The sequence below is a fragment of the Phoca vitulina genome, unplaced genomic scaffold (assembly GCF_004348235.1).
Source record: "Phoca vitulina isolate PV1807 unplaced genomic scaffold, GSC_HSeal_1.0 scaffold5, whole genome shotgun sequence".
Taxonomy (NCBI): Eukaryota; Metazoa; Chordata; class Mammalia; order Carnivora; family Phocidae; genus Phoca; species Phoca vitulina.
Window position 1 is genome coordinate 12,520,714 of NW_022589708.1, and position 26,225 is coordinate 12,546,938.

Genomic DNA, 26,225 nt, shown 5'->3' on the forward strand with positions numbered 1-26,225 from the left:
AAGGAGATCTGCTTTCCTCGTAGCGTGGATTCTGGCAGCAGAATGCTGATGTTGCTTTCTGAACTAGGTCATTGTTGGCACTGATTTTCTTATATGGCCGTGGGGCCACACGGCCTGATAATGAATTGCCAAAGGGCAAGGGACCCTGCTTGTTGAGTCCCCTGCTTGTTGAGTCCCCTGCTGTCACTGTATTAGCAGATGTCTCCCTTCATGCCAGGGACAGTCTGGAGCCTGGTTTACAGCTGCTAACACAGTGGCAAAGAGTGGGGACTGACCAAACTCGAGCAGATGCGATACAAAGCAGCAGCCGCCAACTCCACGGGTACAGGCTTCGGGAAAGGGCTTTGGGGGAGAGGGTCCGAGCAATAGTGTGAACAGCTGGGTCTTCCATCAGGCCAAAGGAAAATTGGGCAGTTTATTAAAATGAAACACTCCTCCAGAGTAGAGAACATCTGTCTGCACCTGCTCCCCTCCCCCAGGATGGACACTTTTCTCCTGCAGTGATGTGTGATTTCTGTTGAATTGGTCACCTGTTCTTGTGTAACCTCTCCCCAGAGTGTTGTGGCCTGAAACAGTGATGCTGGAGTATTGCTCATGACTCCTGGGGTTGACTGGGGGTTTTCCTGTGGGTCCTGCCTGGGCTCGTTCATGTGCTGGTGGTCAGCTGGAGGAGTGCTGGCCGTCTGCACTTGGCCCCGGGCTGTGGCTAGTGTCTTGGTTCTTCTCCGTGTGACCTCTCCAGCAGGCTAGCCCAGGCCTATTTTTGTGCCGATGGACACATTCCAAGAGGTCAAAGGCAGGTGCTATAGGGCCTCTTAAGGTTTAACCTTGGAAAGAGCCCAGCGTCACAGGAAATCCCAAGGCCCGCCCTGATTCAGGCCACCTCTTGGTGGGGGCAAGGGGCACAGTGGCTTTGGGGTGTGGACATAAGGGGATGGAGTTGTTACTGTAATAATCTACCAGCTTGCTTCCTGTCCCTGAGGATCCGTGTCTTTACACCTGCAGGATATACTCATCTCCCGTTTTTGCCCTTCCCTTGTGGCACAGCATCGACCTTAAAGTCTGTGCTCTGCCTGCCTCAGCCAAGGATGGCCGTGGTGGGGCCACCAGGTTGCAGCTCCTTAGATCTGGCTTCTCTTGATTCAGGGAGCTGTGACTTGAAAAGATACCCCCAAAACAAACCAACCAACAAACATGGCAAGGTTGGGACAGGGTAACCGCAGCAGATAGTCTTATTTAAAGAGTAGGGGTAGCGAGGGGCATATAGCAGTAAACGGTCCCTGGCAGCTCTGAGGCCCGGCCCGGCACACGCTGTCCGGCCAGCATGCTCCTTCTCAGCATCATAAACTGTGGTGTCTGTTGGTGGTGGTGAGTAACCAACCCACCACAACCTGCTGGTTTCAAACAACAGATTTATTCTCTCTCCTGCTTCTGTGGATGACAGGGCAGTTTGGCTGGCCTTTGCTGGGGGCTGTCAAGTGGCTGCAGTGAGCAAGTGGTGGGGCTGGGGGTGACCTGAGCTGCGCTGCTTGCAGGGGCTGAGTGGGTCCCTCCCACATGCGTTTGTTCCCAGCCTCACCAGCCCTTTTGAGGCCTAGGTTTAGAAGTCCCCACATTCTGCTGGCCAGACCACGTGTCAAGACCTGCCCAGATTCAGGGGATGGGGATGTAGGCTCTTTCTTGCTGGGAGGGAGTGCCAGTCACTTTGCAAAGGGGCATGGTCATAGAGAGATGCGATTAATTGGCAGTTATCTTGGTAGCAGGCTCCCACGCTATCCTCTCCAACATTGTGGGAGTTTGGATACATTTTTGTTGGCTTCATTTTCTATTAATTCTCAAAAAGGAAATGCCGCTGTTCTTCTTAGCACGGGGATGGGACAGTTACCAGAGGGGTGTCAGGTGAGCTAACCTGGAACAGGCCATGTCTTAGTGGCATGTCTGCTTGTCAGGGCTGCTTTGCTTCTCTCCCCAGGTCTCCTGAGCAGTGGTTCTCAAAGTGTGGTCACTGGACCGGTGGAGTCTGCGTCACCTGGGTGCTCTCTGCTTCTTGGGCCGCACACCACATTTACTGAACCAGAAATTCTGGGGGGGGGGTGGTGGGCAGGCAGTCTGTGTTCCGACAAGCCTGCCGGGTGATTCTGATGCCCCAAAGACTTGAGAACCACTGTTCCTGCAAATTCAAATGGCTCTTACTACTGCTTCCTTACCCTTGCAAGCTGGAGATGTTGCCATCCCCACTCCCTCTTTCCTGGGCTCTCTGTCCCTCTGATTTGGGATATTCTTTGTAGTATCTACCCCAGATGGTGTTTGTGTCAGTGTAAAGCTGGGGCTTTCTTTCTGCTCCGGGGACATTTATTGGCCATCAGTCATTGTGCCCAGGAACATGGGTATAAAAGTGAGTAAAACATGGTCCCTGAGTTCCCTCAGCTTCTAGTCTAGTGAAGGAGGTAGTGTGGGAGGGTTGGCCAGTTCAAGGAAAGGACAAGTGCAGTTCATGTATGTTTTAGCTTGAGGTGTCCATGTAGAAATATATATCTAGCAAGTCATTGATCTTAGGAGTTAAAATTCAAAAGGCAGGGCTGGAGCTGGCAATTTTGGAAGTTACCATATACATGAAAATTTAAAACCATTTTTCCTCAAGGATGGCTATTCATCAGAATTAATTGGGGTCTTAGAAAAATATGGATTATGTACCCCTGCCCCATGGATGACTGAGAGTTTTGGGATCTCCCATGTGTCCCAGGGGATTCTGACCAGCCAGGTTTGGGAAACACAGCCCCAAACGTGAAACTGCATGGGGAGAAGTAGCCAAGGGGTAGGAGGGCCAGTGTGGAGCCCCAGGGGGGAATGCCTGTGATATGCGGAGGTGGGAAGACTCCTCTGGGAGCAGGGGCGGGGGCGGGATGGGGAGGAGACAAGTGCAGAGCAGGGTTTGGATGCCAGGGGACTGGAAAGTTACCAGAGGGAGGGCTTCGTGGAGGAGGATTGGATTAGGCACTGCAGCCCTGGTGGCCAGAGCTGGAGCCCGCCTGCAGAGGGACCGGCGAGGGGCGGGGCACCTGGCTGGACCCAGTGACTTGCAGGGAACTCTCAGGGAAGGAGAAGGTGAAGGAGGAAGGCAACCAGGGAAGCCCAGTGTGTTTGTTTTTTCAAATGGGAGAAACCCGAGCAGGCTGCCAAGGGCAATGGGTCTGTAGAGAGGGCTGAATGGAAGAGGGAGCAGCGAAGCAGGGTACTGATGAAGCCACGGCCCAGGGGTGAGAAGGATGGACTCCAAAGCTCAGCGCTTAGGATTGGCCTTGAAGAAAAGGAGGGCCACCCCCGCTCATCCCAGAGGGAAGGAGGTAAGGGAAGGGGTTTGGAAACGGGAGTTTCTAGCTGCTGAAAATGGATGTGGTCTCTCTCATGTTCCTTTTTCCTGGCAACCCGGGATGCGTTTCTCGCTTACTTTGTTCATTTTTACTGATAGAGTTAGTGGGTTTTGTGAGCTTTTACCTTGTTCAGTGTGCAGTCTCAAAAACGGGGCCTCTTTGGCGTCCGTGAGCCCACCCATGACTTAGTGCGCATGTGTTAGTAGGGTACGTTATTTCTGCGGGGTACACATTGTAGCACAAAGCAGCACCTCCGCGCTGGAAATGGGCGGGCTGGGGTTCAGCAGTTCCTCATAAGGCACTGCTTGGAACTCTCTGTGTTTCACCTTGAAAGCAAATTAGCGGTTAGTGCCTGGTTGGCCCACAGAGCTCCGCTAACTCACAGTGCTGCCAACATTGCTGTAATTCTGTGTTGATTTCCCCCTTCCATACCTCCTCTTCCTGTGCCTGTTATCCTCCCTCTTTTTCAGCCCTCCTCCTTCCCCATCTTCCTTCCTTCTCCATGTTTCTGTTCCTTACAAGGACTGGTAGACTTTGAGGGTGGGCCTGGCATCCTGTCACTCATGGGCGGCATTTTTGAGGGAAGGTGTGTAATGTGGTGGCTCCCAGGGTCAGGGTCCTGTCTTACTCTGTGGGGTTTCGGGTGGTGCCAGCGGTATTTTGGGCTGGGCGGTTCCTCGTGCTAAGATAGGCAGTGGCCCTAAGTCTCCTTGCTGAATGTCAGTCTCGCCCCTCAGTTTGAGACAGACACCCTCCCTCACCCCATACCATTTCCAGGCACCCCCTGGGGTTGACAGGTTGCTGCTTGTTGAGAACTCAGCTGCTCACACATCTTTCTGGTCAAGGAGCCGTTAGGATGGGTGTTGGGAGTCCCCTTGGAAATGTACACAGTGTGTGTGTGTTCACCTAATCACGCTAGTGATTAAGAGCTTTCAGAAGCAATTTCAAGGGCATGATGTCTACGAGACACAAGAAAACAGGTTCTTACTGTTTCCTGGGATCTGGTTAAAATATTTAGGCCAAGGTAGTACTGTAGGTAAAGATGCGTAGGACTGCATTTGCGGGACTTCAAACATGGCTTGTTAGGAAATGATTAAGTGCTAGTTAACCTATATTACAGTGTATACCAACCTGAACTTAGAAAATTTGGCAGGGGGAAGCAGAAGGAGAAAAGTGGAATATTTGCTTAAATAAGAGTGTTTTTCAGTAAATCCATATATCCTAATGCATTGAAATAAGTGTTTTAGTTTTTATTTAATAACTGGGTTGTTGTTCTCGTTTGCACACTTGCCGGGTTTCATAGAGGTGAGGCTTAGAAATCTCTGTGTCCTGAGTGTGAAGAGCTGTGGTCACAACCAGCCTTGACCCTTAAATGAAGAAGACTGGAAGACTGTGTTCTGTATGTTTGTAAGGAAAAAAGAAAATCCGTCCCCATCTTGTGAGTTACTGAAGTTTCTCTTCTTTTCCTTCTCTCCTACAGAACCTGAAAGCAGATCCAGAAGAGCTTTTTACAAAACTGGAGAAAATTGGAAAGGGCTCTTTTGGTGAGGTGTTCAAAGGCATTGACCTTCGGACTCAGAAAGTGGTTGCCATAAAAATCATTGATCTGGAAGAAGCTGAAGATGAGATAGAGGACATTCAACAAGAAATCACAGTGCTGAGTCAGTGTGACAGTCCATATGTAACCAAATATTATGGATCCTATCTGAAGGTAAGGCTTGAAAATAAGAACGCGATGTTCCATGATGTGGCGCTTGACCGAGTTGGAGCAGTGGACGTGAAGGATGTCGGTAGCACAGCGGGCTTTCAGAGGAAGGAGAAATGTTCTGACCTTTGCAATCAAAAGAACCTGGCTTTGATAGTTTTATCATCTTAAATGTCACCTATAGAAATATATTTTGGTTAAAGTGTCGGCGTTCCCTTTCAAGGAAGAAAGTATTTCTGAGTGGGACTTTGTCATCAAAGACACATTTATTCTGAAGGTATTGTAAAGACAACCATGAATTGATCCCCGTAAAACCATGAATTTAGCATGGTTTATCGTAAAAACTCATGCTGACCCAAGAATATTAGCCTTTTGATATTTTCAGTTATCAAATGCAGTTTAATGTTGTTTTAAAAACTGCTGGAACTGATAATGTTCAGTGAGCTAGTTCATCTACATTTGACTTTGAAGAATTCTAGGTAAGTAAATAATTACTTAAAAGAGTTACAGTACAGCACTACACGTTGTCCTTGATTTCACCTAGTTCTGTGAGTAGGAAAGACAAGCATTGAGAATGGTGTTCCAGTCCTTCCTGGGGCCATTTTAGATGTCGTTGGGCACTCTGGTTACACCACTAAGAAAGCATAAGGCTGTCCGTTGGGTTTCAAGTCCCTTCACTTATGCCTGTTTTACTGACCTTAACAGTGTAGTATCTTCTGAAGTGGGGTTTTGGAAATCTTAAGAATTGGTGAACAAAAATTCTAAAATAACTCTTGTGGAAACTAAAACTTCATAGGTAGGAAGAACTACTTCCTGAGAGAGAGGCAGCGGTTAGCCCAGAGAATGTATGGCCAGGCTTCCTTCCGACCCGGGTTTATCCTCTAAATTCTTCATGTTGCAGCTCAACACCTACTCTGCTGTCAGAAGGGACAGTGCAGGCTTTGATTTTGTGGAAATGGGATAATAAGGTATAAGTGGAAAGATGGACATTTTGAGAACCCATTGATTCACTTAAAATAAATATTTAAAGAAATAAAAATCGAGTGGTAATCCAGTCTTTTTTTGGCAATATGACATAGGTTCAAATGGCAAAGGATGGCAGTCTGCCGTAGGCCAAATGCAGCCTTTTAAAATGGAAAGAATAAGTTTTGGAGTCTGACGTCTTAGACTTGAATCTTGCTTGCCTTGGCATGTGGCTTTGAGCAAGTTTATTTGTTTTTTAAAAAATTTCCCTGCTTCCTCATTTGTAAAATGGAAAATTATGGTCTATACCTCATTTTTGCAAAGATTAAATGGTATCAAGTATGCAAAAATACCTGGCATGTGGTAGCTACTTAATGAGTGTTAATGTCCTTCCTTAATTTATTCATACCCCATCTCTGAAATTACCTTGCAATGAAGGACGTATTCACTGAGGTCAAAGCAAGGAGGAGGAAGTATGCCAATGATAACAATGGATGTTGGGGTGGGGTGCATCCACTTTGGGTCTTGACAGGGCAGAGAGGGAAGCACTGTATGCTTTGATTGTCATGGTCCAAGAGAACACGTGTGACTTCCATACGGGAAAGCAAAGGTCTTCTTGATGTTAAATTTCTATTGAGAAAAACAAATAGCCGAAGAAACTCAACTTGAACTCTGTCTGCTAGATCACTTACTATTCTTTGTGAAATGACTTTGACAGTAGTTTTATAGTAAATTCAGAGTTGCATTTCATGTGGTATGTTGATGTTATATTTTAATATGAATCATGGTACCTTTGGCAAAGGAAGGGTGGAAGGTTCTCACAAATTTTTGGTGATTTATGCTAGCTAATAGTTAACTATGGAAATAATGGATCAGTGGTTCAAAGATATCTTTTTCAACCCAGTTCTCTAGCAAAATTTTTACTGTGTGCTGGAATAGATTGCTTTATTGTGGCCAAACATGGGGTTGACTGTACATGTTTAGAGATTCCGTCTGGTATGTCCTGTTCTTGCTTGAGTCACTGATTCTAGAACATACATTTCAAGTCAGCCTCACCGTGATCCAGAGTTGCCCAGTGATGTCAGCTGCTAGAATAACCCCCCTAAATTTATAATAGCTCACATGTGATACAAGTTTATTTCTTGCTTGCTGGTAGTCCTGATTTATGGGCAGTTTTCCTCCAGACAGTGATTGAAGAACCCTGGTTCCTCCTTTCTTGTTCTTCCTTCCACCTTCCGTGCATGGCTGTTCTCGTGGGCCTTAAGTCACTGTGGGAGCTAAAATGGAGACTCCTGTGAGAAGTGTCCATGTGCCCAGGCCTAGATATGGAACACGTTTTTTCTGCCCACATTTACCTGGCCAGTCCCCAGTCATACCATCACACCTGACTATGGAGAGGCCGGGAAGGAGCATCTCATCACGAGCTTCCTGGAGCAGGCAATGGGCTTGGTGCTCAGCCAGCCGTCCCTTTCCAAAGCCACTTACTCTGTAAAGGAAGTAGAATAACTCCCAGAATGATGTTCTCCACTGACGGTCTTCAGGAGGATGAAAAGTTTGGATAACTTTTGTCTAGAGTGTCTTCTCTTTTACTAGGCAGATTGTGTTTTAGAGACTAGAGCTGCCTCAACAATGCCAAAAATAGTATCACCATTGTGAAAACTTGACCTTGGCTTCTTAAACCATGTAAAACCCGATTCTGTCTAATTGGATTAAAAACATAAAGGAACTTCTCTAGTTAAACAATAGTAGCTCTCATAAGTTGGGCTGGACAAGAATCCAGACCTGTGACTCTTATCTGCTGGTTCCTGTATAACAGTTTCACGAAGTCCCTTGGCCCAGACGAAGAGCCTCAGTGGTGAGCCAGAGGCTCTTTTAGCATCTCGGTAGGCTTATGAAGTTTAGGTTCGTAAATTCCTAACTGTTGGGTAAGATACAAATTAAATTGACACGTAAGACGGATGGGTCAGTGGGTCTTTGACACTAAGTTGAAAATTACTGTGCTTTCTGTGGTTTTTGTTGCCCTTCTAAGAACTCCCCATAGCATTCAGAGGTAATATTCTTAGTTCTTTAAGGGCTGATGGGAGAGAGGGCCTTCCATTTCACCTGGTTGTTAAGGACTTTCACATACCAAGATTGGGCAAAGAAAGAAATGAGCAGAAACTGGTTTCTTTGTATTGGGTTAGCACTTAAAGGTCCCCTAACTATGTGTCCATTGGTTTTAATCATCTGGTTTAGAAAAAGAGATTAAGCACAATAGGTAAGCAGTGGTCTGAATATATTGAACGTTCCTGAAGATGAGGGGAGTGGAGCTGATTTCTTACTGTGTGGCTGTGATCAAATCACAGAACTGCGGTGTAGCAAGTTTGCCCCCCAAAGATTGAAAACAAAAACAAGATTGGGCGAAGAAAGAAATGAGCAGAAACTGGTTGAAGGAGGAGAGGGAATAATTCAGCAATGAGAGCTTAAGGTTCTGTTGATGAATCTGAAGCCCCGATGGGTCTTAAAGATTACCAGGGACCAAAGAAGAACTGCATTTGTTATAGTTCAGGTGTTTAATGTGTGGGAAATTAAACCATTGAGAATATTTAATTAACCAGAAGCCTCTGAATCCCAACCATAAATCACTGGAATTTCCTGTCACAAAAATACCATCCACAAGGTCATAATGAAACTGTGTGTGGGGGGGGGTGCTTTGGGTGGTGTGCAGGAGGAGAGAGAGAATTTTTTGTTTTGTTTTTTTTTTTAAGATTTTATTTATTTATTTGACAGAGAGAGAGACAGCTAGAGAGGGAACACAAGCAGGGGGAGTGGGAGAGAGAGAGAAGCAGGCTTCCTGCGGAGCAGGGAGCCCGATGCGGGGCTCGATCTCAGGACCCTGGGATCATGACCTGAGCCAAAGGCAGACGCTTAACGACTGAGCCACCCAGGCGCCCCAATTTTTTGGTTTTTTAGTTAAGCAGTAAAGACATAGTAAGCTCATAACAGAGGACATGATGTTATATAGGATTCTAAGCCTGTTTTCTTTTTGTGCAGCGTTCACAAGTGCTATTCATCCTCTTTAGCTACACAGATCTCTTAAGTGTTTTTGTTGTTGCTGTTGTTCTGCGGAGATAAGCGGGTTATTAGAATCTCCACTTTGAGATTCACAGAGCCAAAGCCAGGATTTTAGTCTTGGATCTTAGCATAGGTACTTAACTGTCCGTGCATTCTTTAGGCTGCCAACTTCCTCAGGGATAAAATGTAGAAACAGAAATTTCACTTGCGGGATTACTGATCAAGATTGAGAACATATAGATAAAGTGCCTGGCGTGTAGGAGATCTTTAGCAAATGATAATTTTTTTTAATAAGAGACAAGTTACCTGTGCCAAATGACTCAAAATTCGTGAGTCTTTTTTTTTTTTTTTTAAGATTTATTTTTTAGGGGGGAGGGGCAGAGGGGGAGAGAGAATCTCAAGGGGACTCCCCACTGAGTGCGGAGCTCAACTGGGGGTGGGGCTTGATCTCACAACCCTGAGATCATTACTAGAGCCGAAATCAAGAGTCAGGCACTTCACCGAGTCACCCAGGTGCCCCCCAAAATTCATGAGTCTTAAAAACAGATTATTAGCATACTAAAAATTAGGTTTATCGTTTTTCTTTTATAATAAATTACTTAGTATTTTCAAACATTAAGCCGGCTTAACCAAAGCAAATCAAGTGCAAGGCAAAAAATCCAGAAAACAGAAAAGCTGTGTTTATCTTATTTGTTTTTGTTGTAGTATGAATACTAAGGAAACATGTCCATGGAGTGAGTAGGTGTCTTAATAGTGAATTCAGGTCCCCAACCTAAAACTAAGTTATTCTTCAGTTCTAAAAAATTTTAGGGTAGTTTTACTCATCAGATTCACTAGAAAACTAATATGGAAAAGTCCCCTGATGAGTTTTAGAGAACTAAGTGCTCAACGTAAATAGAAATTAGGCTGGTAAAAGGGTTGGCTGTGTTGTGTACATTACAAGAACACTTTGCAATGATTTTTTAGAGTTAAATTATTTTGACTTCTGAAGTCTTTTTTTTCTTCTTCTTCTTCCTTTTCCAAAGGGAAAATAGTTCCTGATGAAATAGAAAAAACAGTCATTTTGCCCTTAGGAAAAGAAGTAAAAGAAAAACATGTATAAATGGCTGGCATCTTTGTGAACGAGGCTGCTGGGTGGGTTACCATCCACCCACTACGCTTATGCTTCTTGTCCCACTGTGACTACTAACGGCCTCTCCCTTGACTTTCAGAAGCATCCAAGTTTGGAAATATAATCAGCCTATTATGCTTTATCTCCAGAAAAAAACAAAACCAAACCAAAACTACAGTCTCTTGCTTCCCCATGTTGTATTATAATTTTATGATCTTTTAATCTCCGAGATGAAATAAGAGTGTTGTGACATGGTAATAAACATACCTGTTAGGACATGTCTGAATTTATCTTCACTCACACTTTTTTCCCAACCGCCTGCCCCATGGTAGATCCTGCTTTTGTATTGACCTGGTTTCAGACATAGTTAGGGATATAGATGGATTATTAGTTTTGGGAAGCATTTCCGTTCCCATATATGCCTGGTATGTGTGTTAACCTTCCTGTGCCTCAGGAATTCTTATATAAGCACATGGGTTCCTTCTCGCTCATGCCTTTCCTAGCCTTGACGGCAGAGAGTCCTGGCACATTCTCACTGAGATACAGAAAATACGGTACTGTTGGTTTAGCGCATGAGCAGTGATTGCAGCTTAGTTGAACTGCAGTCAACAAGGCAGATTTAAAGGGCCAGAGAGGAAAGTCAGGATTCTCCTGTTGTTAGGAGTCCCTGTGCAGAATGGGACTTTCTCTGGTTGTAACAGAGAAGGGCATGTGAAATTGGGGCCCAGCCCAGCCACCTAAATGCAGTAGGGTGGTACCTCTCGGTACCTCCTGCCAGTTGCCCCAGACTGCCCCCTCCTGCACTGACCGTACCTGTGGCCATGTCTGGGGACATTTTTAATTGTCGCTTCTGGGGGGATGCAGTAGTGGGTGGACACCAGGGATGCTCCTACATATCCTGCAGAGCCCAGGATGGCCCCCACAAGAGAGAGTCACCCAGCCCAAGCGTCCTTAGTGCCATGGTGGAGACAGTGCTGCCCATGGAGTGAACCGTGATCTTTTGTCCCAGAATATAGGTAGAAGGAATGGTATTTCTAGGGTTGGAGTTCAGACTCTGGGAAGTATCCCAAGGGGTATTTTGGACAATCTCACAGACCATGATTATGCCCGTGTGATTTTTGTGGCCAGACTGCATGTGAGCTTTGTGAGCAGCATGAGCAGGATGCGTCCACATTCTGGACAGTGATTTTATGCTCTCTGTGCTAGTAGGCTAAGCTCTGAAATGTCAGACAGTGTTTTGGGCACAGTGGTATCTGAAAGGTGCTTTTCTGGGTGACTTTTGTTCTATCTATCTATCTATTTATTTTATTTTATTTATTCATGAGAGACACAGAGAGAGAGAGAGAGAGAGAGAGGCAGAGGGAGAAGCAGGCTCCCAAGGAGCAGGGAGCCCGATGCGGGACTCGATGCCAGGACCCTGGGATCACGACCTGAGCCGAAGGCAGACACCTAACCATCTGAGCCACCCAGGCGCCCTTTTGTTCTGATGTAAGATAGGACAAAGGCTGTGGGATTTCTCGGAACATTGTGGGCCAATAAGCTTGTTCACAGCAGGTGTCGTTTACTTAAATATTGTCGATGACCCTTTCTCATTTAACGTCCATTATAAACTCTGCTGTTTTAAACAAAGCCCTGGAGAGCAATGCTGGTCTGGCTGCCCGGGGATCCAGGTCACCGAAATGAGAGGGAGCCTTCCCTCACCGCTGAGTGTCTTAATGGGAAGCGTGATTCTTCCTTGAGCACTCGTGGGCTTACTACAAAGTTAATATCCCTGAGACATTATTTAATACCTGGACGAGTGCTGCATAACTCGAGGCCCTCCTCCCCTTGATATTTTGCGTGTTTTCTTGATGATAACCAAGGTCAAAAGTTAATGTGTAAGGTGTTTTTTCTTTTTAAATTCTCTTTGATCACTGTTGTTTTTAAACATGGCGTGTCATTCTTAGTCCTAAAGCAGAGATCGTCCCACTGTAGCCTCCAAGTTTTGGGCTAACTGCCTAATCAATAAAATGGCCTATTCTGTTAAATCAAGCATTGGTCTGTCTGTCTTTTTTTTTTTTTTAAACTGTATTTCTTCCCACCTTTTCCACTTACGGACATCAGATGAGGAGAGTGGGGCTTCCCCTCCCCTCCATTTTTGAGTTTGTGGCACCATCATCATTGATATGTGTAAGACCCTGGTCTGTTTTCATCCATATATTTCCTCCTTCATCCCCACTGCCTTTTTCTTTTGTATTATAGGTTTTGATATGTCTTAGGATATGTGTGTCCTCAGTAGATACAATATTTTGCGTACTGTGTATGAATTTTTATTTTTTTATTTTTTTATTTTTTATTTGCGAGAGAGAGAATGAGAGAGCACGAGAGGGAGGAGGGTCAGAGGGAGAAGCAGACTCCCTGCTGAGCAGGGAGCCCGATGTGGGACTCGATGCCGGGACTCCAGGATCATGACCTGAGCCGAAGGCAGTCGCTTAACCAACTGAGCCACCCAGGCGCCCTATGAATTTATTTTTCCCAGCACATAGTTGTTTTTCAAAAATTGCACACAGTAAAATTAACACACGTATGGATTCTTATAAGCACCATTACACATACGACACAGAACAATCCCAACATCCCATTCAAGAATTCCCGACCTGTTGCCCACCTCACCCTGTGGCATCCATTAATATGTTTTATCGTCCCTGGGGTTTTGCATTTTCCAGAGTGTCATATAAATGGACTCAAACACCTTTGTTCCTTCTTTCAGTTAGCATGATGTATTTGGGATTCATTCACATTTGTGTATATCAGTTGTTTGTGCCTTTTTATTGTTGAGTGGTGTACCGTTGTCACGATGTACCATATTGACCTATTGAAGGGCATTTGGGTAGTTTCCAGATTTGGGCCATTATGTGTAATATTGCTCTAAAAGTTCACCTGTGGTTTTTGTATGCACGTAAGCTTTCACTTCTCTAGGATAGATACTGGAAGTAGGATTGCTGAGTCATATGGTTAAGTGTGTATTTGATTTTCCACAGTGACCGTATCATTTTGCGTTGTCATTGTCAGCATTTTTTATGTTATCTATTTTTGTAAGTGTGTAATGGTATCTCATTGTGGTTTTAATTTGCATTTCTCCAATGACTTATGATTTTGAGTATCTTTTCATATGGCTCTTATTATTCCCATCAGCACTCTGGACTGTGTATTCTGGAGTGGGATACTTAGTTAATACCACCATGTTGTTTTGATTAGCTTTACCACCTTACACTCCGAGGCTTTTTGGTTTCTCTGGTTGTTTTTTGTTTTTCTTTTTTTCTTCTTAAAAACAGCTTTAAGGAGATGGAATTCACATGCCATATAGTTCATCCATTTAAATGCACTCTTCAGTGGTTTCTGGTGTATTCCCAGAGTTGTGCAGCCATCACCATAGTGAACATTAGAACATTGTCATCACCCCAGAAAGAAACCCATACCCGTGACTGGTCACTCTGCATTTCCTCCCAACTTCCCCAGCCCTAGGCACCCAGGGATCTACTTTCTGTCTCTATAGATTTGCCTATTCTAGAAACTTCATATAAATGGAATCCTATGATATGTGGCCTTCTGCAACTGGCTTCTTTGACTTAGCATAATTTTTTCAAAGTTCATCCATGTTCTCGCATGTGCTGATACTTCATTCCTTTTCATGGCTGAATAGTCCATTGTATGTATATACCACATACACATTTCTGTTTTTTAGTGTTTGATATGTATATTTAGGTTATTGATTTTTTAAAATAATTGAATTTTTTTTTTTTTAGGATTTTTTTATTCATTTATTTGAGAGAGATCCAGAGGAGAGCGTGCACACAGAGGGAGAGGGGGAAGCAGGCTCCCCGCTGAGCAGGGAGCCTGATAGTGGGACTCGATCCCAGGGCCCTGGGACCATGACCTGAGCCGAAGGCAGACCCTTAATTGACTGAGCCCCCTAGTCACCCCTAGGTTATTGATTTTTTAAGTCCATATTAGATATCACAAGTATCTTCTCTGACTCTGTTGCACTTTTAACTGAGAGGTATCCTTTGTTGAAAGAAATCTTTGATTCTAGTATAGTCAATCTGTCAGTTTTTCACCTCTGGTTTGTGCCTTTGGGATCCTGTTTAAGGAATCTACTAGTTCCCTTAGGTTATAAAGTGTTTATAATTTTTTCTTCTATTAGCCTTATAGTTTTGCTTTTTATTAGATCTTTATCTGGTATATAGTGGGAAGTAGGGATTTTATTTTTCTATTTTATTTTTCTATCTGTAGTGGGATAGATTTTCCATTACTAGTTTATAAATGATCTGTCCTCTCCGCACTCAGGTATGATGCTGTAGCACACCAAAGTCTTACATATTTCTAGGCCTATTTCTGGATTTTCTGTTCTCTTGCGAGGCCAATATCATTCATGTTGTATGTGTGTGATTATTAGCTTGGCTTTAAGTCTTAATATCTGGAAGAGATAACCCGCTTCACCTCTCCCACATACAAACAAAAGCTTTGCATGAGCTCTTTGAAGATCTTTATTCTATAGTATAAGGTTTAGAATGAATTTGTACATTTTCTGTTTAAAATCCTACTGAAATTTATTTTTGAGGAGAATTGACATCTCAAGCCAAACACAAATGCCTTTTCTTTTGGGTTGTCTTTTTGTGAACTTTAATAAAGTTAAATTTTTCTCCCATAAAAGATCTTGTGGATTTGTAGGTCAGTTCCTAGACGCATAACTTTTTATTGCTATTTTGCATGATATATTTTTGGATCGCTTAGTTAGTGATGATTTTTCACATTGTTTTTGGTAATCTTGCTGAATTCTTGTTAGTTTGCTATGCATATGCTCACATCTGTAAGTAATGGTAGTTTTCTGTCTTCCCTTCCACCCTCGTCAGCATCTTCCATCTTAGGTTTTGGCTGTGACCTCTAGTGCTGTGTTGATTATGTAGTGATAGGAAGGATATAGCTGTGTTGGTCCTGATCTTAAAGAAAATGCATCTTAAATTTTTCTTTAATAGGTACGGTATTTGATACAGAGTTCTGGTGTGTAGACTTCTTTTTTAAATAAGGAAGTCTGCCTCTATTCCTAGTTAGGGGGCTTTTTAAAAACTAACAAACCACAGCACTTGTTTTTTTCCTGTAGTTTTAAAGGTAGTTATGTGATTTTTCTCTTTCAATCTTGGTGTAAATAGATGGCAGTTGGCTAGATCTGAGGTGTGCCCTTTCCAACTTCTGAGAAAGTAAATTGGCTTCCCAGGGTGAGGGAGAAGACCAGAGAGTTGGCTTCATTAGCTGAGGACTAGGGTCCTCTTCTGAGGTCTGCAATTTTGCATACCACTCACAGATAGAGAAGTAGAACCTGACCTTGCCTTGGACAATAGGCTGCTGCAGGGGCCCGTCACCAAGATTCCCACCCTTGCATTTCCTTCCTGGTCATGGGTTAGGAATGATGCTGAGACAGAGAATTTTAGCCAACTGTTCAATTGATTACTAGTGATTTACTCACATCTGTGCGGGCAGTTACTCTGCATCTTGGCTCCTAAACCTTGTGTGGGTTCCTGGTGTGGAGGAGAGTAACCTGGCTCAAAGCAGCTGAACCGAAAAAACTGCGCTCTGGATTGCGTGTTGAATTTGAGAAGAGGCTTCCAGGTTGCAGCAAGTTTTTGTATTTGAAAGTGGCATGGAGGGATTACTTGTGGGGCAGGACCTCGATGGAGTTGTCTCTTTGGGAATTGTTCAGATGGGGTCTGGAAGGTCTGGGTGTATTTCTATGTATGCACCTTGGAATTGTTTCTCCCTTTGCTGGGGACTGTCCAAGACACACTGGGAAGCATTTTCGTGGTGGAAAGAGGAGAAGAAGGATGAATCCTGGGTGGTTTGGACTGCCCTGGTGAACCACATGGTTCTCTATATTTTTGAATTTACCGGAATACGAAATATTTTTCATCCATTGTTTTAGATTCCACTTTGGTACTTTCCCGCTGCATTTTGGGCTAGGTAGGTTTGTGAGATATTATGCTTCCGGCTTGGTATGGAACAGAGAGGCTTGGGGATTAGGGGCAGGGTCTTTGAATTTGGTTTTGGGAAATATCCTACAGGAGCTAGAGAAGAGACCTAGTTAGAAAGGGAAAGATCATCTTTACCCATCACTTTCTATTCTTTTCTAGCTCCTCTGACCCCAAGCCCTAGAGATCTGGAACCCTGCCTCTGAAGATGTAGTCCTGGCTCTGAATCTTGGACCTGTGTCCTCATCTGCAAAATAAAGTTCCTTTCAGTCTCTGATTTGGCTTAGCTTGCCTTTTTTTTTTTTTAAGATTTTATTTATCTATATGACAGAGAGAGGCACAGCAAGAGAGGGAACACAAGCAGGGGGAGTGGGAGAGGGAGAAGAAGGCTTCCCGCGGAGCAGGGAGCCCGATGCGGGGCTCGATCCCAGGACCCTGAGATCATGACCTGAGCCGATGGCAGACGCTTAACGACTGAGTCACCCAGGTGCCCCTAGCTTGCCATTTAATAAGTTTGTTTTAATTAGAGAGAGAGTGAGCACACACAGGCGTGTGGGGGAGGGGGGAGTCCCAGGCTTGCTCCTTGTGGAGCCTGACTCTGGGCTCCATCTAATGACCCTGAGAACATGACCTGAGCTGAAATCAATTGACTGCGCCACCCAGGCGCCCCTAATAAGCAATTCTTATGCACAGTCAGAGAAATTAGAATCCTAGATTATCAGAGCAGGAAGGGACTTTGCAGGCTCCTGGCACACTCTTTATTCTCTGGATTAGAAAACCAAGGCACAGACAAGCTGAGCGATTTCCTTTTCTCACAGTATCAGAGTTGAGCTGGGTTCAGGGCCACAGGCTCCTCGTTCCTTGTCCACCGTTGGCTTCCCTGCACACCTGACTGTTGTCCTGTCAGATAACTTCTTTCCCCTTTTCCTTGTTGGATTCCCTCTGTCTGGTGGCTTGCTCCCCCTTCAGTGAAGGAGATTTCAAGGTCTCATCCGTAGTTTAGCCCATTTTGCATGAGCTGAGCCGTTCAATCCTGATGGGGGTCCTCACTGTTGCTTAATTAGGCACCCGCCCTTCTCTCTCCCTGGGGCGGATGATCGATCACCTGCAGGGGGTGATGCGCTGGCATCACCTGGGGACCTTAAACTCCTGAGGCCTGGCTGTACCTGGAGATTCTGATTTCTTTGTTCCCGACTGTGGCCTAGACGGTGGGAGTTCTAAAAGCTCCCCAGGTGATGCTAATGTGAGGTCACAGGTGAAAGTCATTAATCTGTAGGCTCACCTTGAGGAGAAAGAGCATCAGCGGAGAGCAGCACCCAGAAGGTAATTACCACTAAGGATGCTCTCAGTGTTGGAGAAAATACCAACTCAGAAGGTTTAAACAAGATGGGTGTGTGTTTCCTCACACAGCAAAAATTTCAGAAAAAGGGTAGTTCCAGCTGGTGGTCACCAGTGTCCTCAAGGATCCAGGTTCCTTCTTCCTTTTCATATTGCAGCCCTCAGGGTCTTAGCTTGGCCTGTGGCAGATAAAGGGCCACTCTTTTTTTTTTTTAAAGATTTTATTTATTCATTTTGACAGAGAGAGAGAGACAGCGAGAGAGGGAACACAAGCGGGTAGAGTGGAGGACCACTCTTTATTTGGAAGAGTGTTCTTCAGGTACAGGAAACCTTTCTCAGAAAGCCTCTCTAAGCCACCTCCTTACATATTTCATTCATCAGATCTGGGTCATAGGCTGATGTCTTATCCCTGGAGGGATGGGGCCATCTCATTGGTTCCCACCAAATAGGACTTACGTCGTCGTCTTTTTTTTTTTTTAAGTTTACTTCTTCTTCTTAGTAGTACTAGTAATCTCTACAGCCAAGGTGGGGCTGGAACTCATGACCCCGAGATCAAGAGTTGCATGCTCCTCCCACTGAGCCAGCCAGGCACCTCTAGGATTTACTTCTTGAGCTGGAGAAGAGTGGGTTTCTCCCAGAGTCATAAAGTCAAGGGAGGGAGAAGGGGGAAGTATTGGTTGAATAAATCAACCAACAGAGTCTCTGAAAAGGAATTCTGTTAGGTGCTGCCCTAGACATGCCCATTTGTGGCACTCTCTGCCACCACTGCCTTGGGGAATCTGGCATTTGCTTACCTGTGAACGTTCCCTTTGCTGGTGGCCATTGAGATTCTACTGGAAGCTTGGTCAAATTAGCCAGACACTGGGCCTGCGGGCGCCTGGCCCTAGGTCATCTTTTCACACCTGCCTTGAATCTGAGGCTGAGTTACCATCTTCAGATGTCCTAGTGCTGAATTTTCCTTAGCGCCACCTTATTTCTTGGGTAGTTTAACAAGAGAAATTCTTGCCTAGCAGGTATTGACCTTAAAAGTAAAATAGCCAGTTGTTTTACCAGCAAAATGAATTTATTTGGGGCTAGCAGAGGAGTTGCAGCTTGGGACTATCAAGCTGAAGTAAAATCCATAGTCAAGTCCAGAGAACAAAGGAGAGGAAGGCTCTTTGATAGAGGAAAGGGGGAGCCGGCAGGGCTGTTACAATCAGAAAGTCGGTTGGACTGAACGGGGGAATTGGAAGTGAACTGGCTTCTCACTGGCTGAGTTGTGACTGTCTCTCATCGGCTGGGGTGTTGCCGGAGAAGGAGAAAGTTCCTTTTGGCCGGAGTGGTAAAGTATAGGCTTCTTTCTGTTGGGGCTCTAAAAGGGCTGCAAAGAGTCGTAGGGCGTGAGAGGCCCCCCTTGTGGCCTCCCAGCTCCATTTTAAATGAGGTTTCCTTTATTCAGTTTCACACCTTTAAATGGTTTAGTCACTCTTCGGTGCATAGATGATTGTCACCTCTGTAGCTCATGTGTGTGGAACGAATGAATGAATTTGAATTTGTTTGAGTAGCTATGGCCCACTTTGACATAGATCCAGAAGCTTAGCCAACACCTAAAAAGTCTTTCCTATGTGGCTGGTAATTGGACGCCCTTGCAATAACGGGGACCTGCTTTGGCTGCCAGAGCTCGCTGTCACGTGAGCCATGCAGGGCAGCCCTGTCCCTCCTGCTCCTTTGCTTACAACCAGTCTCTGCCAAGAATCCCATTTTGGTTTTGTGGTCCTGTAGCTTTCTTTGTTAGCACCGCCTTCCTTGTTCCTCACCTGTGGATGATTCTGTGGTTGCCCATAAAACAGTCTGGCAGAGTTTACATTCCTTCTCCGTATAGCCATTCCAGTTACTTAAAGTAGCCTGCCCTTATCCACGGGGGATTAGTTCCAAGACCCCCCCCAGTGGATGCCTCAAACAGCAGATCGTACCAAGCCCTATATATACTGTGTTTTTTCTTAAGTGTACATACGTGATACAGTTGAATTTATAAAATAAGCACAATAAGAGGTTAACAACGATTGTAATAATAACAGTAATAGAACAATTATAGTAATAACATTTATGTGAATGTGGTCTCTCTCAACATATCTTACTGTACTTACCCTTCTTATGATGATGTGAGTTGATAAAATGCCTACGTGATGAGATGAAGTTAGGTGCATGACATATGCATTGACCTTTTGGACCTTTCATTGGGAGGAAGATCATTTGCTTTCAGACTATGGTTTAGTGCCGGTAACTGAAGCTGCCAAGAGCAAAGCCGTGGATAAGGGGAATTGCTGTATTAGCAAACTCGCTTTCTGCAGAGCCCGAGTTCTTCCTGATAACTTGCCTTTGTTTGCTCTTCACCCGGACATCCTAGGGCAGGTCCTTTGTGGCAACATTGCTTTTTTTTGTCCGACATCTGAGACTCTTTGGGCTCTGAAGGATCGACTGAGGTGGGGTTAGTACCTGGTCCTTTGGGGCAGGGAAATGGTTTAGATGCTTGCCTTTTGAGAACCTACTGGACCTAAAGGTTTTATTGGTATGTTTAAGAGTCCTTTTGTCCCTTTCTGATGATTTCTCTTTAGGAAAGCAAATTAATTTGTAGGTGACTTTTCTCCCTCCTCCTTAACTGGATATCTGTAACATATATTTGGGGAAAAAACAGATGCTTGAATCATATTTTTAAAACAGAAACATTCTCCTTCATAAAACTTTTTATGAATAGATTGTTTTCTTCCCTCTTCCTTTTTTGTGTGCTTGATGCACAGATAACTGTAAATAGAGTATTCTGATTCCTGTTTATTTGCATTATTGCGGTGGCAAGGATCAAATATCAAGGCATTTCTTTGCCTGAAGGAAAGGATTTTTTTAAGAAAGGAAATTCTGAGATGATAACATACAAATAGCTTTGCTAGCTGTGCAATTGGGAAGTCTGATGTTTTGGCATTGGGGGGCTGTTGGCTTACTGCAGATTGAATTGCTAAAAACAATTTATATATAATCCGTTAAGTAGACCAAGCATTGTTACACTGGATTAGGGACTTAGTTTACTGAATTTTCATGATTTTTGGTTGACTTGGTATGACTTTCTGGTTATATGTTCTGATTGGACTCTTCCTGTCATTATAAGTGAAATCAGTAGAGAGAGAGGTCAATGGCAAGGTTGATTATAGACCAGTGCTTATGGAAGCTCATCACCTCCATTTCTTGTTTATATACAAGTCTCTCTTGCTTCTAGCCCAGGCTGGTGTAGGGTGGCACATGGATCTTGCACCCGTGATTGCTCACATATCTTAAACAGGCCCGATGAGGTGGAGTTGGCTTGTGTTCAGGAGCATGAAGACTTCTTGCCTTTCTCTTGATCCTTTGATGGATCTATATTTCTGGACAGTTTTCTGAAAGTTGAGATCCATTCAGAGGCTGACAGACATGTTCCTAGAAGAAAAAGGGCATAAATATGCCAAATGCAAAACCACAATGATTTCTTTGATTGCAGGGACCTTTGGGCCAGCTTGCAGTAAGAACTTGCCTTTAGAAGATCCTTTGGTTCCCATCAGTGTCTCCCTCTCCTCAAAGGGATGGCAGCCCGATGGACAGTGGGCACATGACCCTGGCATCGACAGACTTCCACGGAGGTAAGCTGCTCTGTCAGTGCTGCCCAGACAGACAGGCGCCTCCCTCGTCAGTCCCGAGCCCTGCCTCCATCCATGCCGTATGCACGTGCACTCAGAGGACCGGAGGCTTTTCTCTTCCTCGGGTGACAACTAGTCCTTCTTGCACACAGATTAGAGCTGAGTGGTGTGAAAGCCAGCTGTGGAGGCTTTCTCCTGGTTGAGGACAGGAATTTCCAAGTTGGTGGTCTTGAACTCATGGTCAGTCCTTTATGGCTTTGCGTCTGTCTCTCACTGCCAATTGGGCTTAATTCTGGTCACTGGGAGCAACTGTTGCTATTTGGGGACAAGCTGCACAGAGTCTGTCCCTTCTTCTATTAGGGGAGATACTGTTGCTGGAGTTGCTGGTAACCGCTGTGGTGAGTACCTTGGCCAGACTCTGGTACAGGCGTGTGCGATTTCAGAGACCAAGCTTGGAACTTTCTAGAAGGTATTGCTCCAGATCTTGACCCAAGGAGGGTACGGTGCAGCAGACATTTACCTTTCCTTAGAAAGTGGGTTGCCACCCTGGATAGGCGCGATTGTTGTTGGCAGAGATTCTGCTTCCACCTGCTCTGTTGCTTTATTCTTAAAGGGCTAGATATATCAGAAAAAATTAGTGTGCTGCTTAGCATATTTCTGTTGTTGTTTTATTTCCTGTCTTCAATTAAGAACTTCAGTTGCAGGGTTGAAATGAGGACTCTTAACTTACCTCCTTGAGAAAAGCTGCTGGGAGCCAGGTGTCACTTTTACCGTTCCAGTGTAAAATTTTGGAAGCTTCAGTGTGGCTGTTGCAATTGATTTTAACCCGAGTGTGATCTTCTGACCTTCTCAGTAGACCTCCCATTTCCCTTTTTGACAGAAGCGGGGAGAGGAGTGTGTTTGAGTGTGGCAGGACTTGCCGGCCATGGCAGGTGTAAGTCACCCTGGTTCTTGCTTGGCTGTGCTCTGTGGAGCGTAAGGCGCGCCATGCGGAGCGGGGACATATTTGCCGCCTATGAGCTGTGGTCCGTGGGAGTCCTTGCAGGTCTAGTGACCTCACCGAACGTCTCCTTTATGCCAGCTTGTATACATTTGTAAGAAAGGAAGCGACTTCAGTGATGAGCCTTTGGTTTTTTATTCTAACCTCTTAAGGTCACCTTTAGGTCTGTTACAAGGATTTCCTTCGTAAGTGGCTGGCCCGTCTAGGAGCTGTGCTCTCGTAAGGCTCTGGCTAGCGTGGACTGTGTTAGGAAGATGATCTCCTGGCTCTTCCACGGTCTTACACTTTCCAGGTCCCCGCTGCTGTGTTTGCCGTCTAAGAGGCTCCTAACGCCACGGGCAGTCCCTTGCTCGTTCTCGTCTGCCACAGCGCTCACCTGTGATAGCAGGAGGGTCTGAGCCCAAGGCAGTTAAAGGAATTCTAGCTTCACTGCTTGCTTTAATAATGCACCAAGTTTGATACGACATTTTCTGAGTTTAACCAAGTTTCTGCCTCCAGTTTGTATTCGAGAAATGAGAACTAGTCCACCGGAGTAGCTGTCAACAAAAGCGGCACGTTCTTAGCCTCTGACGCCCTGCTTGCTTCTTTGGGCAGGAGTTACTGGGTCCCGTCATCCTCTGCTGGATGCACCACACGTGTGCAGAGTTGTGTCCATCTTTAACGTGCTTTAAAAAGCACTGTCTTGGTAAATTGGGATCCCTTACTTGGCAGCTGGGTTTAGGACTGAAGCCTCTAGAGCACATTTAAGAAGTGTTCATTTGTACCATACTGAAAGAAATTTATGGCAGATGTTTCCAGTATATTCAATGTGAGATGTGTAAGCCCTTCATTACTAGGATCTGAGGTGTCTTTCCCTGCAGGTAATCCTCACAGGTATTTGTTTTTTTTAAACAGTGTTAATGGGATTTCACCAGTGTGAAGAAAGTACTCAGGATGACCAGTGCCAGCCTCTTTCTCCAAGAGCATATTACACCTGTGTTTGGGCCTGAAGGTCATGCTCTCCCTTGATCCCAAGACCCAGTTTCTAGGGCTCCAAGGCCTAGGGTCAGGTGCATTTCTTCCTCCTGCTGCCATAATTCGTGGCTCACCAGTTCTGTGCGTACTGAGCCGTGCTACTCTGTCTTGATCCCAGAATGCAGGCGTGGTCTCTGTACCCGAAACTTGTTTGGTGTAGCGAGGGAAAGACATAGCCAGGCGGGTATCACCCTAAGTGCTCTGATGGGGTGGGGCACAAGGTTGTGCTTGGAGCACACAGGAGGGGCACCCCTCCAGGACAGGAGGGGGAAGCCAGGATGAGGGCAGGGTGAGACGGAGTGCGTGGCCTCTAGGATCTGGTTCTTGGAGTTTAGGTGGCACTGATTTAGGATTGGAGAGCCGAGCCAGCAGCTCAAAGATGAGAGCCTTCATAGGCCTTGGGAGAACCTGGGAGAAGCCCTCGGACAGAGGGTGAGAAGGTGGGGGAGATTTAGGAGGGCGATATCAGGGAAATTTCTCAATAAAATTGATACCGAACTGAAGGAGGGAGAAAGGAAAGCATCCTGGAGCTGTGGGCCATAGAAAAGAGCCGTCATTCTGTGACTGCTCTCTGATGCTTGTTGCACCGTGGGGGTTATAGATGGGTCTTGTTTGGGGTCAGGAAACTGGAGTGTGAATTGGATTTGACCACACCGGTTAGTTCTATACATGCACCCAATTTTCAGATAGCATGGTTTTCTGTTCCTAAACTGAAAAACAAAAACAAAAACAAAAACAGAATTTCACTTGACAAGTGAAAGTTTGGCAGTTGTCTTGGGTTTCTACCTGCCTCTCTTGGCCGTTGCCAGTGCTCTGCCCACCCTGGTTGGCCGAGGAAGAAGAGGGGCCAGGATAGGGCATGGGAGGAGGGGGGGGAGGTGAGAGGGAGAACTCCGGCCAGACTCCTTGAGGGACTTCCTGGGAGGCTGTGCAAGCCAGCCCCACTTCCGTTCCTGAAATCTGAATTGTTTTTACTCATTTGGTTAATTAATTAGAGACTCAAGTGTTTCAGAGCACACATAAGAGGTGTGAATAATGGCATATAAATATTGTTGGAACCCTCTGTTGTGGTTTCCCTTTCTTTTTTTTTTTTTTACTTGTCTTTCTGGTTTCAGAGTTTAAACAATAACTGGAATGACCGGATTGGTTCTGGAAAGACAGTCTCTTGGCTAATCTGTCATGGATATGCATTTTTTACTCATCATGTATAGTGGGGAAAGGTGTGGGCGCTTGAGGACATGGAGGTATGAATCTTTCCAAGTCTAGATATGTAATTAAAAATGCAAGTAGCTCATTGTTCTCGTGAGTCTCCTGAATAACGAAATTTGCTACTAATAGCAGTTACACTGTATTTCATTAGGTTGGGCCTACCCAGCCTTCACCTGTATGGTGAGTCTGTGATCATGGGTGCAAAACTGGGCTCCCTGGGTTGGCAGGGATGGGGTCGGTGGGGAGGGAGTGGGGTGAGGTGTGAGGGGAGGGAGGTGTTGCTTGAACCTTAACATGCTGCCAGGGTGGGTCCCTGTGTTGGGGTGCAGGGTGCAGCTGAGGGCGCGGCAGAGGTGACTCCTGCCCTCTGGTCTGGGGAACGTGACAGTTCCTGATGTCTGACGGGAATTTCTACCGTCTGTCTGCAGTTCTTTACTTGGCTACTGTTAGCGGTTGGCTTGCTTTTCCTGTTTGTTCTTTGCATACTCCTTTGGTCCAGGCTTTTAACTCCTGCCCAAGCTTTGGCGGCTGGCCTGGACCCTGCACAGGCCTCAGATCTACTTCTGGGAGCATTTTTACCAGATAGTTCCCCTAGAATGTCCCATGGGAACTTCACAATCGCCAGGCCCAGAGCAGCGGATTTTTCTTTCCGATGAGCTAGGAATCAGGAGTGCCCACTGGGAAGGGATTGATTAGAAGGAGCTTGTTTAAGGCAGATACAGTAACATAAAGCAGGAACATCCAGAGGGCTTTGAAAACTGCAGATGCCCCATCCCATCCCTCAACTAGAGTTTGGGGACGGTGGCCAAGCTGTGTTTATGAATGATTCAATTTAAATTTCCGAAGTGCAGGAGCTCCCCTTCGGGTGCACATTGAAGATACCTTAGAAATGTGGCCAGTGCTTTATAAGGGTGAACATATCAAGAACATTGGGCCTTTATTTGAAGTTGTGTTTTCTTTTCTTTCTTTTTTTGAGAGAGGGAGAGACAGAGTGGGGGGCAGAGGGAGAGAGAATCTCAAGCAGGCTCCAGCTGAGTGTGGAGCCCCACGCGGGGCTCCATCTCACGACCCTGAGATCACAACCTGAGCTGAGATCAAGCGTCAGGCGCTTCACGTACTGAGCCGCCCAGGCGCCCCTGAAGCTACGTTTTTCAAGGGAACCATGTCGAAGGCCCTCATGAAATCCCCAGTGGTCTCTAGACGACAGAGTCACCAGAACATCTCTCCCCCGTGGCTGTCCGGGGTTGCCTGAGGCCCTCCTTCGTCACGTTGCTCCTGTGGTGTGTCTGGGGCTTCGCGGGAGGGAGAACACAGTGGCTGTTTGGAGGATCAGGGCTGTGGGCAGGGGAACCGCGAGCAGCTGGTCGGGCAGGGAAGGAACGCTTCTGCGCAGGGCTCGCTCGCTCCCCTGGCCCGTGCCAGAATCTGGAGGAATCTGGAATATGCCGGTTGCTTCTAGAGGTGCCTGACCTAACATAGTTACTCTCCAAGTAAATTAAAAATTGGAAGAGAGAGTCGAATGTGTGCCAGGAAATGGTAGAATCTGTCCATTTTATCATTTTGTGATTGCTCTGTGTTGTTTTCTTAGATTTTTGGCTGGTTATTTTAAACACAATTGATTTCCGAGTTACTTCCAAATATCTGTCCTGTTTCCATGCTGCTTCTCTTTTTGCTATTTGTTGGCTTCGGTGAATCTCCTTTACTCTCTCAAGAAAATGCGTTCTGGGGATTATGATTCCATTTAACTACATGAATATAGTAAGTGGACTCTGAAAAAAAGGAGGTGCATATGGTCAGATGCACAGCTCTTTAAAAAC

General features: G+C 45.5%; 1 protein-coding gene across 2 annotated transcripts in view; it reads left to right on the forward strand.

Moving 5' to 3' along the window:
• The window catches only part of STK24 (serine/threonine kinase 24), a 111,266-nt gene that overhangs the window by 41,276 nt on the left and 43,765 nt on the right, over positions 1–26,225 (forward strand). For both annotated transcript variants that reach the window (XM_032402725.1, XM_032402724.1), the window contains exon 2: positions 4,852–5,082. In XM_032402725.1, coding sequence (XP_032258616.1) covers positions 4,852–5,082 — 231 coding nt within the window. The remainder of the gene's footprint in view (positions 1–4,851; positions 5,083–26,225) is intronic.